The sequence below is a fragment of the Pogonomyrmex barbatus genome, unplaced genomic scaffold (assembly GCF_055798465.1).
Source record: "Pogonomyrmex barbatus isolate J1 unplaced genomic scaffold, ASM5579846v1 scaffold2, whole genome shotgun sequence".
Taxonomy (NCBI): Eukaryota; Metazoa; Arthropoda; class Insecta; order Hymenoptera; family Formicidae; genus Pogonomyrmex; species Pogonomyrmex barbatus.
In genome coordinates, this window is record NW_028297116.1 from 5,875,565 (window position 1) to 5,896,055 (window position 20,491).

The 20,491-nt window shown below is 29.4% G+C and overlaps 1 protein-coding gene and 1 long non-coding RNA gene across 4 annotated transcripts in view; one reads left to right on the top strand and one right to left on the bottom strand.

The window, feature by feature from the left end:
- LOC105424019 (rhodopsin) lies at positions 1–12,070 on the top strand. The gene is made up of 6 exons (XM_011634052.3): positions 1–3,696; positions 7,747–7,841; positions 9,021–9,131; positions 10,899–11,158; positions 11,425–11,540; positions 11,879–12,070. The coding sequence occupies exons 1-6, from the start codon at positions 3,490–3,492 to the stop codon at positions 12,068–12,070; spliced, it is 981 nt and encodes a 326-aa protein (XP_011632354.2). The 5' UTR covers positions 1–3,489.
- The window catches only part of LOC105424021 (uncharacterized), a 21,527-nt gene continuing 11,334 nt past the window's right edge, over positions 10,299–20,491 (bottom strand). Inside the window, exons 2-3 of one of the 3 annotated variants that reach the window (XR_967467.3) lie at positions 11,887–11,984; positions 10,299–11,032 (exon numbers count right to left, since the gene is read on the bottom strand). This is a non-coding gene — a long non-coding RNA (uncharacterized LOC105424021). Of the gene's footprint in view, positions 11,033–11,886; positions 12,090–20,491 lie in introns of all 3 variants that reach the window. The other 2 variants (XR_016139376.1, XR_016139375.1) reach the window with 2 other exon arrangements.

Below are 20,491 nucleotides of genomic sequence, written 5' to 3' on the forward strand. Positions count from 1 at the left end.
GAGAAAGAAAATTTCAGTATAATGTAGTATAATGCAGCGATAAAGACCTTTAGTTTCGCTACAGTTGCAATTTTTATGAAAAGAAATTGCCTATTTTTTTACTCATTTTCCTCTCTGATGAACTGTTTGGATTTGTTTTAAAAATTATTGAGTGTTATTATATTGTACTTGGAGGTTTCTATTCTTCAAAGAATAATGCAATATTGTGATTTGTTTGTTCTCGACTATCTTGAATTAAATTTATATTCTGAGGACTTTGTTCCTATCATAAAACACTTTTTCACAAAGTTTCAATTGTTATATACATCAGAAATTAAATTCAGATTTTTTATTCGACAGGCGATCGCCATAGCTTACATTTTGAGTTATCTAGTAATTTCTAAAATAAAGAGAATGTTTTACAATAAAAATTTAATATAAAAATTTCTATATAAAAAATTATTTAACACTCGATAAATATTAATACTTTCATTATTATTGTTACCCACAGATTGTTGTCGAGATTCAAACTTTATTTTTTTTTTATCTTATCTTTATATATCTTCATTTTTATAAAGAATTCTCAAAAATCTTTTAATGTATTATTATCGATCGCTTCAATATTACATTTTATGGTCATATTTTTTGTCTATAATCATAATAATATCAATCATCGATTTAAATCCGATTTTTTAAAATAACTAGAACATTATAAAGCGCGTCATTTTTTCATCAACAAGTCTTTAAACTTTGAGAAATGCAAATAATCTCTTTAAATAAATCAATAAATATATTGTCAATGTCAACGATGACATTCATTTTCGTTGCATATATATCGAGATGACCAATCAACATCGCAGAAAAAAGGCAATAAATCCGATTCGATTTAATACCTTTCAGGCCTTTTTCAGATAAGATGCATCATGTTTGTTAACTAAGTTTTTAATTAATTGTTCTGCGAAATATTTGTACAAAGATTAAAATGGTTTCACAGAAAATTTTCATCTTTGTTGTTATCCTTTCAATTAAAAATTTTAACTAAATTTAACTGCGCACAGATTATCGGTCTATTTTGCCGATAACAAACGATAACAGACGTAAAACGGAATTTCCTTTCCATCCTGTCTTTATATGTATCCAATACAATTTAATTAAAAAATTCGTAACTCTAACAACCTTGATATATGACTATTAAAAGTAATCTCTTTATAATAACATCAAATTTTAGCCGCCGATAATAACGAATGACGTCCATGCACTTTGTTTTTTCATTTTTTTCTTTGAATTCGATAATTATTTCAAAAAATTGTTTTCTAGTTTGAAGTCAATTATTTATTAACAAAAATACTTATATTCGAGGAAATTTTAAATGAAAATTTTATTAGGAAAGAATTGTTTAAAATTAAAACTTAATCGTTCAAAATAAAAAATATGATTTTAGTCGCTGTCAAAATTTTTCTCAAATTTGTTATTGTTTGTCACATTCAAAAATTATCGAATATCATTATTAATATTAATATCATATACATAACTCTTTCCACTGTTCTTTAGAACTTTAATTATTTATGAAATGTATTTTTACAGATGAAAAAGTTATATTAAAAATTAAGTCTAAACTATGATGTAGATCCGGGAATTTAGAGAAGAACAAGTATTGGTTGGAAGAAGACAAAAAGAAATGTATATTATGTAGGAAAGGAAAGAATAATCTGGATCATTATATTGAAGATTGCGAAATGACAAAGAATCGGTTTGTAGAAATAGGATATAATAAAGAAGAAATTAAAGAATGGGTACGCAATAATAGATTAGATAAGAAAAAGGGGGAGATTCTAAGGAAAATATGGAAAATCAGAGATAGGAAGATTAAAGAATTAAAGGAAAAAGAGAGGGCAGAATAAAGAATGTGTTGAAAAAGAGGAAAATTAATATGTATATGTATTAGTTAGGTAATTAAATTATTTAGTAGGAAAAGGTAAACAAATGTGATATTTTATATTTATTCAAAATTTTGTAGAGAAGTGTGTACACACACACACACACACACACACACACACACACACACACACACACACACACACACACACACACACATATATATATATATATATATAGAATTTTGTAAATTAAGACATTGTATAAACCGGGAACAGAGGTAGTCTAAAGGAAAGGAGTAAAATTGTATAAAAATGATAGGAGATACAAGATATGTAAATATAAGAGAGTGTGAGTGAAAGCTGCGGATGAATGCATGATTAAGGATATAATGTAAACCAAGTCCCTTTGTGGCTATTCGCTAAATAAAATTCTATTCTATTCACTATGACGCAGATCGCAAAATCAATTAGAATACGTGAGGAATTAAGAAATGCTATATTGTCCTGAAAAATGACAATTATTTTACAAGATGACATTGTATCTTGTAACTTGAGCAAAACAGGTAGAATTTCATCTCTACGAAGATCCATTGTTTGCACAAGTGGCAGTATCAAATCGTGTACCTAAAACACAAAGAGAAATATTCTGCCAGACATAGATTTTGAATCTTTGGATCAAATTTCTTACGTATATCGAAAATTATAGGCTAATTTCATATTAATTAACTTTAATCACAATTTAACTTTGTTTTTTTTTTGCAAGCAAGAAGTAGTTCCTAGAATTGCAGATAGACAAAAAGTAAATTAAATTGAGAAATTAAACTATATGAGTAATTACAATTTTTTTTAGTTAAAAAAGTCGTGTAGCTATTTGTCAATGAAAATTGCAATTTCCAATTTATAGTTTTTCGATCGCGATTTCATCCTCATGAAAGATTTATGTGGATCTTTATTGTGGATTTTTTTTTATATAAATGGAGGAACAAGAAATTATATCGGCTCGGTTTATCATACATTTTTTTACATAAATATTCTTCATACATGTTACTTAATTAAAATAATAGATTAAATTGCGATTTAACTATCTGTATATTGATAAATTTTGTTTCACCACAATGTCGATTAGCTGAAATTAAAAAATGATAAAAAACGAACTTAAAAATGGTTGATGGAGATTTTAGGATTATTAAAATCGATTTCAAAGATTGCGAGTATTGAAAAATGTTCTTTATCCCATCAAAATAAACCTTATAAATTGTTCTAAATCTAGCCCTTATATATTACTCTAAAAGACTTAGTGTCAGAACGCAACGCCGATGACCCGCGCGCATGACCCTACTTTTTCACGCAGTTGGGGATTGGTTATCCAAGAACGGGGTGGCCGGAGGGGTGTGTGGCAAGAGCAGCTGACTGAGCTTTATATAAGGGTAGCCTGATTTTGAAATACAGCCACTGGTTTTGATTAATGCGACCAGGACGGTTCCGTCGCGTTCGTTATCGCTCGTATCTTTTCCTCGAGCTATTTTCACAAACGAAATAAATTCCCGCGTTGATTCTGCCGTTCCTTCGTCAATCGAGTCTTGTACTTCTCGCTACTGTCGTGGAACGGAAGTTCCGTTCGACGACAGAAAGTATGCTGTTGAATTTGAGCGCCGATCTACCGAATGACGTTTTCATCCTTGAAGAATGGACGTCAACTAATATTTACATTTTTGCGACGATCGTACTAGGCTTCATCGGTTTTTTCGGTTTTATTTTGAATCTGCTGGTCATAATAACGGTTATTAAGAACGCCAATGTATTGTGGACGCCTAACAATGTGATTCTCGTCAATATGGTCGTGAGTATCTCTATTTTAACTGTTGAATTTATTTTGCAAATAACGATTAATCTCTGCAAATACCAAAATGTAATAATAATAATTTGCAATCTTTTGCGTCTAATAAATTTGATTTATATATATATATATATATTTATGTGAATCCAGAAAGATTGTAAAACTTTTACGACATGTTTATATATGGATTGTTTTAAAAAAGATTAGAGACTCAAGCAGCGATATATATAGCAATGTTTCTGTCAAATTTATAATTTAGTTTTCTTTAAAAAAATGTAATTTTTTTTTATTCAATACCTTGAAACATACACACGTACATTAATATATTAGTTCAATATTTTCCATAAATTTATATCGTAGTCAAATAAATAAAAAATTAGATGAAATTTTATTGACTTTAATTATAAATATTCTAAAAAGATTTTTTTTTATAAAAATTTTTTTATAAAAAAGTATTGTGAAAGTTCAAAGGCTTTTAATAAATTCATAATAAAAGACAAAATTTGTCTTTGTTATTATTCCCATATATTTTTCCAGAATAATCCGTAAAACAAAACATAAATATAGACATATAATATAGAAGAGCTACAAAAGCAAACATTTATGTTACAATTAAAATCGCTGTTCATTTTAATTTTACATGTATCAACGTGAGACTTCGTAGCAAAAACACATTGCCCCATGGCAATACGTAAATGATAATATTTGAAATGGTAATCAATTCTGTTGGATATTTTAAAGCAGTATAAAAATGAATGAATTTCTGCGTTATGTGATTCACATTGTGATCACATTGTGATGAAATTAACACCTATTTCGTATTTGATGTAAGTAATCTAGCTTTATATTCTTGCGGCCACAATTATGAGAGAAATCTGATCGTTTATTCAGATAATATTAAATGTCGCAATGCGACAATACTAAGTATAACAATGTCGGCATTTTATTATTTTATTTTCCGTTAAATAATTTCCTGAATTGACAGACATCAAATTTTTCAATTTTCACTTTGGTTACAAAACACAGAAAAATTTCATGAATTTTATAAATGCAATACAAATTGTCCTAAATCTACAAAGCCATCTTTCTTTCGCAAATTTTTTAATAAAATATACGTTTATTTTCTCTCGAGAAAATAGTGAGGGACAAATCATTATTTTTCTCTTTTTCTTTTTCTCTCGCTCGCTCGTTCATTCACTTCTTTCTTTTCTTATTCTTTCAATTTTAAAACCGATAGTGAACTGCATATTGTCAAATATACTTGAAACTTGACATTATCTTTTATAATAACTTTATTTCAAATAAAATTTTCACATGTACTTTAAAATTTGGAAAGTTTTAAGATCAATAAAATTTCGTTATGTAACTCTTTCATGTTATAACTCCATAAAGTTAAGCAAACTAGAGGAATTCATAATGTAATTTCAAAATTGAAGATTAAAAGTTATATCTGATTAATCAAACAAATGGACTTTAAAAAACATATGATTATTATTTCAATTTCCATTTAAAAATTTTTTTTGTTACTCAAATAATTCTTTGAAAATTAAGGAATAAAAGTGAATTACGTAAGTCGTGTATAAATCGAAAACGTGTTTAAACACAGAAATAGTAATAAAGATATTTCTTGGTCAAAGCTGAATCTTAATGTTTGATAATTTCTTTAATTTATAAAAATTCAATAATATTTTTTTTTATCACTAACTACGTGTTGTAATTTTATGGACTTGAAATATAATGGCCTAAAATCGGTTTAAAACCAGAATAATATATTTCCCCTAATAAATCGATAATCACTTTAATATCGTTGAAAACCTCTCGAGGAATTTATATTGCAAAAAATATTACTGCAACCCCAGAATTCAAACCTGAATCCCATTATTATTCAAGCTGAGTGTCCTTACTAATTCAATTGTTGACAGACATGATATTTAGCATTGGGCAGAAGCATGGGATATTTTTTGCAATATAAATTCCTTCTTTATTTAGAATTAAAAATTGTTATTATAATAACAGTTTTATTAAATATGGAAAATATCTAATATTTTTAATGTATTATAAAAATATAAATAATGATTTATATTAATTCATTCCAATTTTTTAATTGGAATTTGATTGTAATATTTTATATAAATTTATTTATAATCTTTATCGATTTAAATATAATCGTATTTATAAAAATGCAAAGTAGCTTATAAGATATATATGAACGGATAACGATATAATTTTGCAAACTTAGTAGAGTTCTCAGAGATGTATTGTATTTAAAAATAATTATGACATAATTATGAGATAATGAAAAAAATAATTATGAAATAATTATTACATTATAATAATTATAAAAAAAAAACTTGTTGATAAAATAAATGGGTAAATCTGATCCATAAGAAAATGAAGGTGAAATGGATACTCAATTAAGCAAATACGACGGATCAATAATGTTAGATCTTCGAGTAATATGATAGTAAATATATAATACTACAATAAAATACGAATATTAAATATTTTCATATACGTTTATATTTTTTTCTACATAGTATGATTAATTAAGTAGGTAATTATAATTTTAAATATATAATAGTTTAATTATATAATTTTTCTGCAAAAGAAAGTTTTAGGAAATTATTCGTATTTAAGACAAAAAAGTAAATATTTAAAAAAATAAAATGTTTGATTATATAATTATAAATTTAGCTTTTATAATTTATATTTTTTATGATAATTGTTTATATATTTTATTTTTAATGTTTTAAGTTACTAATTTATTTTATTTGTAAGATCGTTAAAAATTTTGCAAATAAAATATAATATGATAAAATATAACGTATATATCAAATAAAAAACATTTTCACACATTATATTTTTGCCACCTTATTAACTTTAAAAAAAATATTTTGTTTATATCATTATATAAATTGTCATTATATGCAATTTTCACGGAAGAAACATAGATAAATAAAGTACAAATATATTACTTACTTGCAGATTTGTATGTCTTAAAAATATACATATTTCAAAATGTCAGATTATTCAGTTAGAAAATGAAAATAAAAAAGATCATAAAACATTTTGATTTATGTGACAGATAATTATATTTCATCATACAGTTAAGAAGTTTCTCCAATGTTACTGGAATTGACATATAGAAAACATTTAAAACTTCACTAATTGTATAAACATGAAAAAAATACGAAATTTTATTAGAAATTCTATTAAATAACAGATGATATTCTATTCAACTGAATATTATTAGAAACTGTGACAGATTCTGAATACATGTATATCATATTTTTTTCATACTTTTGCTATAATTTATAAATTTTTGTTCAAATCGGATAAACGTATTCGAGTTTAAACGTGTTTCAAGCTTACAAAAACAACGTTGTTACTCCGATGATAAATAATATCTTTATAATCGTTGTCCAATAATAAAACTCAAGTTCGCAAAATAGTGAAATCATAAAGGGATATTAATTTAAATATAAAAATACATTTCTTAGGAAGAGAATAAATAGAAAAGAATAAGTAAATTCTCATAAAAAGATTGATTGTTTTTTTAAATTTATGTTTCAAATAATATACAAATTTTTAGTTTTTTTTTTAAATCTAATTTTAAGTTTTAATTTGACATATTTCATGAAATTTCATATTATTTGTTTATTCTATTGAATTACTTCAGAGACTAATTCTCTAGAGCGTATATTACAATTCAAGATAGTGATATGAGACAGAAATTACATATTGATCCAAGTCAATCATAACTTCTGATGACTTTGAATAGATGAATTTTAAAGTAGTCAATTTTCGATCAAACTTTTCTTCTTTGAATACGTCTCTTCATTAATTTTTATAAATATTAAGAAAGTAAAGTACATTTGATAATAAATAATATATATCTCTGACTGGAAAATAATGCAAAGTATTCAATTTGCCATCTTAAGATGAAATAGAAAAAGAGGTAGCAACTTTAAAATGCATAATTAAACTTTATACCGCTCAGTGCAAACAATTTCAAGATATGTATTTTAATACTTGACATATTTACTATGACAGGTTGGAGATTTCTTAGTAGCTGCGCTGGGAAATCCTTTCGCAATGACATCGGCAATTGCAGGTACCTGGTTTTGGAGTCATGAGACATGTTTGTGGTATATATATATATATATCATTATTATTTTATAAATAAATAATGTAGAATAATATCGTTCATCAAAAAGAACATTTTTATTTTTATTACATTTTTATTTGTTTTTTAATAATAAAATTTATTTGCAATAAAAATCTTAACAATGTGCACATAAATCACATAAATTTTACAATCGATAAAAGCATTCGCGTGGTTGTTCATAAGAATCAAAACATCAAAGACAAATCAAATTGAAACGGGAAGAATCTAAATGTCAAAAGATTAATTATTCAGACTTACTTGCGATATTTTCCATCATTTTTAATCGGCTTAGCTATTCAGATGTTACAAAAAATGTGTTCGCAAATATTTCATTCTGGAATGTCAACAAGAATTTTTCGGCTCAATGATAAATTTAAAATTAAAAAGAAACTTATCATATGTTTAAAGTATATATGCACATGTGCGTGAATAAATTATTTTCTTGTGTCATGTGCCTAAAATAATGGATTTATAAAAAAAATTCATGTTTACTAATATTATAAAATAAAATTTATTTACCATTTAAATATATTGGAATATAAACAAGTATTAAATGTAAGGTACAAAACGGAGAAGCAGGTAGAATTATATTGTCTTGTATTGTTGTGTATTGCATAGCGTATTTTGAAAGCGAGAAATGATATAAAGGAGCTTATAGTGAGATTAGAGTAAGTTAGAGAATAAGGTGAAAGAATGAGAGAGGAATGAAATAGGGATAAGGATTTTATATTGTAAACCAAGTCCCCTTCTTGGCTGAAGAGTGAATAAATTCTATTTTGTTCTATTCTATATTGAAATATAAAAAAATTAAATCTATGTAAATAATATTATTATATGCGCTTCTTGGAGAAACTAGATTTAGATCAATTTCATGAGAAAAGTAAAGAAAGAAATAAAACTGATGAAGTTATAAATCGATTATGTGCTGTAGAATTAAAATTGAGAAATTCATAAAAAAATACATTTGATAAGTTTGATTTTTGAACACGTAAGCGGATAAAGTTTTAATAACATGTAATCCTTTCATCGAATTATTATAAAAAGTTTTAATATAACGAACTCGCGTGAGATAAATTCGTGAATAAATTACGCTATAAGATATTCTACTGAATTATTCAATTCATATATATTTATTATAATAATCAGATCTATTCTTTAGGTATGCATGGTTTATGACTACTATGGGTTTTGCCAGTATCGGTAGTCTGACAGTGATGGCAATGGAGAGATTCTTATTGGTCACATATCCGATGAAAACATTATCGATAAGGTAAACAATTGTCGATCTGTTTTAAATGCTTGAATGATAGAAAAGTTTATTTCCAAATAAAGATTAATATATCACATATTAATAAATCAATATTTTGTGAGGAAATATGTAGAACTTTACTAAAAAAAAAATTTCTATTTATAAAATTAGGATTAACGTATACGAAATACGTGTCAAAAATGTTTTCGTTTTCATTGTTGAAATTTTCGAAGAACAATTTTTTATTTTTCACAGCAATACATAACAATTATGATTACAAACACTGTAGATGCGGTGAAATGAATAATTTGCGCATTTTTCGACTTTCTATCGCACACTTTCATCGCCATGTTCTCCGGGAAACGACGTTACTCATCACATTTGTGTGTGATCATTATCACCTTCAAAACGTAATTTGCACGGGTTTGTGATGAATTTTAATTGCATTACACTCTCCCTTTTCTCTTGTCGTATGCCACGGACGAAAGATGGGCACAAGTAACGCAACATGTTCAAATGACAAAGGAACGTTAAGACTACATAGTGCTACATTGTGAAACGCGGCGTGCATAAGAATCTTACAATTAGTTTCTTTACGATCGTAAAATTACCTACATACAATTCGCGCATGTTAAACAACGTAATTAAATAAGCGTATAAATCATTTCGATAAAATGTCAATCGATGTCACGGTGTTAAGCATTTATTAGCCAAGGACATCATAACGGATTAGCGTCTAATATATATTTTAATATAAAAAAATGCAATATCACCGTCTTGACATTGTTTCAAGGTCATTTATTATTTCTCAGATCCTTAACCAGCAATTAACGATGGCTTAAAAATGATCTCCTTGTTATCTAGAAAATCTCATTTTACGCATGAAAAGTGATAGTATAACTAAGTAAAAGAGTAGATTTGCAATCCGCTTTAACAAATCCATGATTTTACTAATGAGTTAACCGTGATTTTTCTAAAAAATTAGAACTCCACTACGAGATTAACAAAAAGGATTATTAGAAGTATAATTACTATTTACATTGTAATAATTAACGCGTATAATAATAAACATATTTAAATGTGACGATAATACCAAATATAAAAAGTAAAATTTAAACACATTATAAAAGAATGAAACGAATAAAAAAGATATTTGTAATAATTTATTTATGAATATGAGATATTCAATTGCGACTCAAAAATTTTAATTTTAGTATTTATATGCAATACAATAATTCATCAGAACAGTAGTTACAATTGAATTAATGTTACTGATATTTGCAATTGAATTAATATTACTGATATTTATTTATATTTTAGTAGCATTATATATATTACTATATTGACATAATTAATTATCTCGTTAATGTAATTAAATTAATTTTAATTAAACGTCAAACAATCCGTATATTGTATTACTGTACACGCTTTTATTTCCATATGGAATTGCACTGTACGTAAACAACGCATTGTGCGTGAATTTCCGCTTTTGTATCAGAAATATTCAAAATGTATGCAAAATGTATGGAAAAATGTTAAAGTAGAGGAATTTCATATTTGCACTTTTCTCATGGTTTTTTGTTTTCCTATATTTTATATGTTTCATTTTTTTTTTAAAGCTCTATGATTGACGCAAGCATGTTGCAAGTGTGACATAAGAGAAAAGTGAAAATATAGAATTTGACTTGACTAAATTGAACTACTTTTTCTATAATAACGTTAATAATATATTTAATGTCCCTTATAAATTGTCTTTAACTAATCACTTATTCTTGAAAATTGTTGTAGACATGCTTACATATTGGCAATTTTTGTTTGGATATATGCGCTCTCCTTATCATTACCGCCATTTTTTAATTGGGGGAGTTATGGCCCAGAGGCAGGTAACATATCCTGCAGTGTATCCTGGGAGTTACATGACCCTGAAATGCACAACGATTCTTACATCGGATTTTTATTCGTCGTGGGATTCTTCTTGCCTGTCATAATAATCATTAGTTGTTACTGCGGCATGATAAAAAATTTGAAGAAAATAAGGAAAAGAATCGGTAAATAACTCTTTTTCAATTTTAAGTTTAATTAATTGTTCGAAAGTTAAGCATAATTTTTTTCTATCTAAGATATTGAACACAAACTCTACTAAAGAAAAAAAAAAAAAGAAAAAATTGAAAAATTCCATTCGAAAAAAACGAACGAATAACGTTAAAAAAATTAATAGACAAATACTTTATTTCATAAGGCATTTCCAATTGACTTCTAATGGAATTCATTTTTCATTAACAATATTGTTATTCTTGATTACTTCTTGTTCCAGGTTCGAAAAATAGACGGGAGAAGAAAGTCACTAAAATGGTGTACTTAATGATCCTTGCTTTCCTCATTGCCTGGTCGCCGTATGCCATTCTTGCACTCGCAACTCAATATTTTTACGTAAGTCTTTCCAATACTTTAAAGAACTTATAAAGCTACTGCAAAGCTAGTTTTCAATAATTACGAATTCGCAAATCAATCAGTAATTCCAGACCTGTTGCGCTCGTGCGACATAAATAAACAAGAGATTGCTATTGCAACATTCGTATTTAAGCAACAAAATCGTTTTGTCCAATCGACGAGATCAAACGACCTTCTCCGTGATTGACTGGCCGTATCAGGATCTAATGATCGATACGCCGATAACTTTTTAACGGCTCGATTAATTTCTCCCCACTTGCGATAAACTGTGAAGGATTATGGCTTATGAAAGGTGATTCGCACGTATATGATTACAGGTACAAACCTCTCGTATCGTAGCGGTGCTGCCAGCTCTCCTTGCGAAATCTTCCATCTGCTATAATCCCATAATATACGCGATCATGACTGTCCAGTTTCCCGACACTTGGAAGAAAATATTTTTCATCAATGCCAACAGCACCAAGGACAAGCAGCAGCATGGGAAAGAAAGCGAACTTCAAACGAGATAGAAGAAACGTGCCCACCTGCCTTTCGTCAAATCGTCGAACGGAAAGATATAATAATTATATATTATATACTACGTGACTTGTCAATTTTTAAAAATAGACTAAAGAGAGAAAAGATATCGCGGAGAAAGAGCTATCCTAATTAAAAAGATTTAAGGTACATGAGAAATCGATAACACACTTTATAACTTTATTTCATTTGTCTTCAACTATAAAATAGAATAATAACTTAATTCTTTTGTAAAAATTGACTTTTTTCATAAAATATACTTTCTTCTCTCTATTTCTTTCTTAGTTTTAATTTTGCGCCGTTCGTGTTTCGATCATTTCTTTATACGCATATTTCGCATTCCGAAAGGGTTTGTTCTCCGTGTTCGAAATTAATTTCGAGATAGCATCTGACGGCATTATAGATTAAACAAATTATTCCACGCGATAGTAGGTGACGATTTATTTGTTACGTTTAAAAGAATATACTTTCATATGATAAATACAAATAAATTGTTAAGATTTCTGAGATTTAAATCAATAATAAATAAATAAGAGATAAAAGCCATAAGAAAACTATTATCGATATGTTATTTATTTACTTACTGATAATTATTTTATATTAACATATGTGACAGTCTATTCCTAACATAAAATTTTTCGTAAATTTAATACATCTTTTCAATTCTGCAAATTACACGATTTGTCAATCTTGACAATATGTAGCTAAAATTGAAATTGTAATATTATGATAATCATAATTTATTACTGCTAATAAATATTTTAAAATATGTGTTATTATAATTATATTTATTATAATTTATTATAATTATTATAATTGTTATAATAAATTATAATTATTATAATATATATTAATTTATTATAATTATTATAATCATATTGGCATTTAATCTTATTATATATTGTGTATGTGTGTGTGTGTGGGGGGAGGGTGAGAGGATATATATATAATGTAAAGAATAAACTCTTCGATGTTTACATAAATAACTCAGACATATAAGGCTATAGAGTAAGTCTATTTGTAAAGAAATTCTAATGTAACATATGGGAAATAGAGAAAACATTGTGCATTAAATATCGCACACATTTGCCGATTTTTCAACGATACATCCGTCATAAGATATATGTACAAAATAAAATGTAACAACGAAAAACAAGAAATTTGCTAGAAAAACTTTGAAGATTAAATAACTATTTTAATTGTCTACATAGGCGTTTCCAACGCGAATAATTCAATTTATCATTAAGGAAGAACATACATATCTATGTAAAATGAAATTGTAAAGAATAGAAGTAAATTATATGTTTAATATATCAATTGCCGTTATAAAAGAAAGAAATCCTTAAAGTTAGGCTCTATCATTGATTAATATTATTATCTCTCATCTCTTAAGTAAATTTTTTTCATTAAACCTGACATCCAATTTCGGCATTAACACACACGTTATGAAATGCGGAGGGACACTCTTCGAAAACAAATTTACTTATTCACGGGAAAGGAACTCTCGACTTTCCGCAAATGAGAAAGTTCTATCTCATTATCTTGCATCGTCTCTTCAAATACGCTACACCTGTACGCGGGTGCATTCGACAAAATTCCTGTATGTGATATGTCGTGGAAACTTCAAACTCGAAAAGAATTATCCGAATCGCGATCCATTCGCGGTTGGATATCGCGAAGTGGCGCGTGAGAAAAACCAAAACAATTCGCGTCGATCGGTTTTCGGAGTGAAAATTTATCACGTGTCGTCCCTCTCGAAAAGATAGAGACTCAATCCGAACTATCTGTTATCTTGTTACGTGATTTGTTAAAATGCCGATAGAGCATACTGCGCGCGTGCTCACACGCGTGCGTACACGCGCGCGTAAGAGGTGGTTGACAGGTTCGCGGGTCCTACATTGTTGAAATGAACACGATCGCGCGATTGCGTTACATGAGCGACCGGCGCGCGGAATCGGGTATTACGATTCGTAACACGCGCAATTATGCCACATCGGAGAAAGTGAAATCGCAAGGAAAATGTGCGGTCGCCGCGGGGCAATCGACGCGTTCGCACATCCCGCAGCCCCCCCCTCCTCCCGCGAGTTCTCATTAACATTTTCTGGAGGGCCATCTTGGCGGAGATGGTCTCTCGAGGATGCGGGAACTTTCTCACTTCCCGCGACGTCTCTATTATCAACGGGAAAAGTCCACTCGTTCGATGCCAACTAAATATTAGATTTGTATTAAAAAAAAAAAAAAAAAAAAAAAAAACCCCCTTGTTCCACTGGAAAATTTATAAAATACATCTCGCCAAGCTGTTCCTCCATTCTCTTTAATTGGCGTTCTCTTAATTATGGTTTTCCTTTTTTTAATTTCTTGATTTCCATTGTCCGACCATATAATCAAGAAAGTGAAAATAATCACGAATAGTACGAATCGAATGTGTTTGTGTAATCCTATAAAAATACTAATAGAATAATACTGGAATACACTTTTCGTGTAAAGCTGGATTTCGAACTATAATATTACAGCAATTATTTTCTTGACAGCGATTAATTGCTTTGATAATTGAGACATGATTACTCCTTGACTACCGATAATCAGATATCAATTACAGCGAGATTATATCTATTTACATTCTATTAACTTTGGTGTTTCTGCCAATTCATTCATCATCGCGATACAATCGAATCTTAGACCAAATCAATTTTATAACGTTAAACGTTAATCTTGTTTCCAATTTTTTCATTTAACATAAAGTCATTTATCAATTGATTTAATTTAATTAATTCTTAGTTAACTTAATTTAAAGCTTTTTTATGCTTCGATGAATTTCTTAATGCTTTTATTACTTTCACCATTTATTAATCAAATGTGATGATTATGTAATCTAATCGTAAGTTTAATTTACATTTTCTCTTTGTCTTGCCTTCAATTAGAGAGTCATCGCCTATCGTGAGAAAAGACTCTCTATAGGTTTCTCGACTCGATATGGTGTAATTACATCATAACTTTCGTTTATTAAGAATAATTTGATCGTGCTCCCATGCTTCCTAAGAGTTTGAGAAATGAAAGCTAAATTATTGGTAGTTCTTCATGAGCAATAATCAGAAAAATTAACGTAGCGATCTACCATAATTGATGTTATCGTAGACGATGGAAAATCCATGTTAAAAACTATCACTATGTACTAAAAATTAATGAGATGTTATATAAGCCTTCGAGTAAAAGTACTACTGAGAAAGTATCGAGGTGACTCAGGTCGCATTTAAAATACCAATTGTAAAATCCAATAATCGAGGTCATAACCGTTCATTCGTAACTATCTTGGCACGTTTATGTCACGGTCACGTTTTTTTATATTCCCGCTTAAAATGCGTAATACGTAAGTAAAAAACTGAATACAGCATATGTACGAATAATTTTGTCAACATTTGACTTTAATCCAATTTAATTCACATAAATTTATTAAATGTTGTTCATAATTCACAGATAATTTGTTAATGACAAAAGGAGACTTTTTTTATTCAAGATACAAATAATTTTATAATCAAAAATTTTTAAAATAAAATGTAAGGTTTTTTATTTTAACTATAAAAATTCTACATTAAATTAAAATCTAAATTAAAAAACTAAACTAACGTTAAATTTAAAAAACATTTAGGAGTTTTGTTTTAATGCAAAGCTAATAATAATTTAAATACGATATGAATAATGCGGTACAAAAATTCTTCTTTAATACTATTTATAGATCTTATCACAGCACAGTTATCTAAAAGGAAAATATTTCTTACTCTTTGAGTATAAATACTGAAATAAAAATATAAGAAAATAATAGAATAACAGCGCTTTAAAAAGAAATTTACATTTCTCACATTTCAATTATAAATTGTTAAAAATTTAGAACTTGGAAGAGAAACAAGAAACAAAGTTTATCAAAAAGATGTATTTTATATTTTAGCAATTTCAAATCGATGACATAATCCGTTTTTATATCAGAAACATTAGTTTAAGAAATGTTTCCTATTTCGAAATATGTTAGTTTTTGCATATGATTTCCATAATTTAAGAAATGTTTGTATTCATGCTTAAATTGTATTCATGCTTAAATATTTCAGAACAGGTTTTTTTATAAAAAAATATTTTTCTCAAGTTTTATTTTTTTTTTTTCCTGATCTGAATCACATCTGAATTAATTTATCAAATTTTTTGAAACTCAAAATTTACAAAAAATATAAAATAGAATTGTAAAATAGAATTGTGAAGTTTTCTATAAAAAAAAATCCCTTCAATAAATGCGAAACATTGTTTTTTTTACTGAATCAATAATTCAATTAACATACACACATGATGTATGCAGGAATTGTACATATTTTAAAATATGACAACTTCAAGTTCGTGGTCATTATTCGCAATAATGCTGCTTCTTTTGCTAGTAATCACACAAACAAGGATCTTATGTAACCCGTTTTTGCCGATATTTGTGTGCGACTGGCGTCAGAAAAATTACAGAGTTAAGTATGTACACAGGCTCGAGACATTAGAATCACGGTCTCGTCAAACAGAATACGAAATATACAAAGCTATCGTTGTATTCGCGAAGAGTTTACGGAAGAGTTACCAAAGTTGGATGATCGCGATAATTAAATGCGTCCCATTAAATTTGCATCTTCGCGCTACGCGTCAAAAACACTTTGAAGGAGAGAGGCAGTTTCGTTCAAACAAATAATAACGTACTGCTTCGTAAATTCAAAGTTAAATACACTTTCCGTTTAAAACAAATGAAGCCAGATATTTAATTTTGTTTACCAGATACTCACGTAACTCGTTAAAGTATTCCTGACTACTATATTTTTAATATGATAATTTTAGCGTGATAATGATCTTCGTATGAAAAATATAATCAATCTTCCGGAACAAAGGTCATTAAAATTAAGTTGAGTCTAATGTATGATTAACGATTCTGCACATCCGATTTGAAAATTGCAAGTGAGCATTGAAGGCTGTCGCTAGACACTTTTGCGGAACGCGGCAAGAATTGATAATCCGAAATGAGCAACATAAATAAGTTAGAGGAAAGTCTTCAAATAACTATTTTTTGAAATTAATAACTCAGTTTCGCGAATATTACATTAAAGTTTCGCTTCATTAAGCTGAAAATATCAGTTTACCTCGTTATTACTCGAAAGTTCATGAATCGCTGATTACTGTATCGGATAATAATATGCCCTAGTCTATTTCGTTTTGTCGCTTTGTGACAGCGTATAAGATTTCCAATGTGGCCGTAATAATTTACTGATAATATAATAATTTACTTTACTGATATTTATTACATATATAGAGAATAATATAAAAGTATGAGATTATTAATGCATCTCTGCGTGCGCTAGATTTCGACAATTCTCGCTAATCAATTAAACGCCTATTGCACGGGTAAACCGTAGAAACAGGTTTCCAATTCTGAAGTGACACTTTAATAAGTACCACTTTAGAATTTATTTATTTTTACCATTAGACGAGCTGGTTTTCTCGCTCTAGAATCTATCTGTTATTTTTTTTTTTGCATTTCTTGAGAATTGTTGCATTCAAATTATAAAATAGTATCATAAAATATGTATGTCGAGCGCAGGTGTATGCATCGAAACTGTATTAAAAAAAAAAATTTTTTATTATTTTCTGATCGTCGGTCTTTACCTGTGTTTAGCTTCGGTGCAAGCATGTGGAAGAATTCGCGACGGGAGTCGCCCGCGGCGCATCGCTTTCTACATCGAGTGCCGAAAACTCGAGACGGCTCCGGACGAGAAACGATACCGATCCGAAACCGGATATCACCCAGATACCGCGGCCGTGGCCGTAAAACGAGGAAAGAAGAACTCGTTTTCGGAGGCGACGTCGATTATCGAAGGCGCTGTAATTAAATATGGCATGCCGTCGCGTCTAATTTCGCCGAAATTCGATAAGAATCGATTAATTCTGCGGACGAATCGAATATGAATAAGCGATAATGATACAATTCGTAAAGCGTTTTATAATCCTGTGAAATTATAAAATAGAAAGTTTTATAGTGAAATCAGATGTGATGCAAGAACATCGACGAAATTTCTTTCTATGTTATTTACAGACGATACTCGAGGCATATAAAAAAACATATATAAATATTAGTTAGAGGAGATGGAACGAAAACATTTTCTTTATTTCTCTTATGTTTTATTCCGTAGGTTTATTTTTTATTTCTCTTCTTTTTTACGTGGAAATCTAATACGGGGATTTGAAAAGCTCATTTTTAATCTTGAAGGTAGCTCCTCAATTTATACTAGCATATTTCACGTTGCATCATTAATAAATTTCATTATAAAGATTGAAGCTATAATATTACGAGAGAGTTCTACTAGCATAGAATAATACATATAACACGTATAACGTTACTGACGTTAAAATATTACAACAATCCCAATATATATATATATATATATATATATATATATATATATATATATATAATAACATTGTCGGTAATCATAATCTAGTGAATGCGTCAGAATATAAGCTATCTTCGGCCGCGGTATATCGAAATATTTCCGCGGAATTCCGCGGTACATCAATAGTTATCGATAATGGCTAATATGTAATATAAACGCAGACTGCGTGCCATTCAAATATAAACTGTACTACTCGGAAATTTTCGATCGAACATGAGCGAAAGTTTCGCTTCAAGTTACGCAACCGCGTCGACGGCTTTTCCGCTAGCGAGGCGACCGACAAAAATCACCTCGCCGATTCGCCACGGTCGACAATGAACGCCTCGGTGCAAATGCGAAAGGAATTTCTTCTCCCGCCGTTTAAATCCGATCCATCGCACGATCGACGATTCGACTCCGCTGATGAAAAATCGAAGATAACAAAGTTGACGGCGGCAACGGCGCGGTGAACGGCACAAGACATTTCTTTCGGTAAACATTTCTTTTCTCCGCGAGATGTTCCGGGCTCTTCCCGCGATTCCGATATTTTAGAAAGTTGCTTCGATCAGAGAGGAATACCTCATCTCTCGCGGAGTCGTCGATTCGACGGAATGTTGATTAAATTCCAGTTGATTTAACGTGTCAAGGAGCTATCCGCCGTCGGAGAACCGAAATTTAGTAATCTCCTGCCTTTCTTCGCATATTTTCTTAAACAAAGCAGAATGGATCGTCCACGCATCTGTGTGAAATATATATTAAATGTGTATACGTACGTATGTGCATACTTTGAATAACACTTTTCATAATAAAAGAGATATTGTAATACGAATAATGTACATATTGTACAGAACCATGATGTATTGGATACTCTCACTGCTGGCGCATGAAATTTTAACGTAAAATGTCACGTGCGCGGTTTCCAATTTATTAATTCCATCGAAAGTGTAACAAAAATAAAAAGTGACGACCGTACGTGGTGATACGTAATACAGGTTTCGATAGTAATGGAATATTAATTCCACATAGAGGATATGTCGTTATGATTTTACGTGGCAATATATAACCATGTAAATTTTATACGGCGATAATGGACGCGCCGTGCATAAAAATAAAGATTTAATAAACAGTAGGTGCAATTGGTGGATACGCTGAATAATGAGAGGAAGATTATATGTATGTGGTATGAAAAATAAATATAAATAAAATAAAATTGCCTAAGCTAAAGTGAAAATTGGATCGGTACTTTGCTTTTAATCTAAGTTTCGTACAAGCAATTTGTAAAACTTCGAACATTCGTATGAAAGGTAAAAAGGAAATAAAATTACAGTAAACAAGATGATGTTTCCAATTTACAGTCATTATTCGAATGTAACGGAGAGCTAATATTATTTGTCAATAAATATCCTGCTTTTCTCAGTACTGCGCTTACATACGACACATCGCGTAATAGCATGACGTAAATCGCTCTAATGCACGACGTCATTCAATTTAGTCTTTTCCGCAAGTCGAGACTTTCGAGAACGTTTTCGTTGATGATTTCTCCTCCAAACAAATTAAACGCACCGAATGTCACGAAATTGCTAGCCTTGCCTTATCTTCTCCTTCGCGATCTCATCCTGGCAACGTTTACGCGTATTTGCCGCGGTGTGAACTTGCTTTTTCCATATCTAAATCCCGCTTCAGCTCACAGCGTGAAAGATCGTTTGCGCGATGTTGCCTAGAAAGGATAGCGCAGAAAGAGTAAACTGAGCCAGCATCACGTCGACTTCCTAGATCGTAACGGTCCAGATCGGTGAATATCTCGGCGCGCCTGTTGGATCAAAGCTGGAAAAAAAGAAAAGCGTTTCCTTTCTCTCGACGGATGCAGAGACGTTTAGGTCATCCACTTTATACGTGTATGTGTATGTGTATATGTCTGTATGTGCACGTGTGCGGAATCTGGCCCCGACCTCATAAAATCGAGCATGCCGCAAT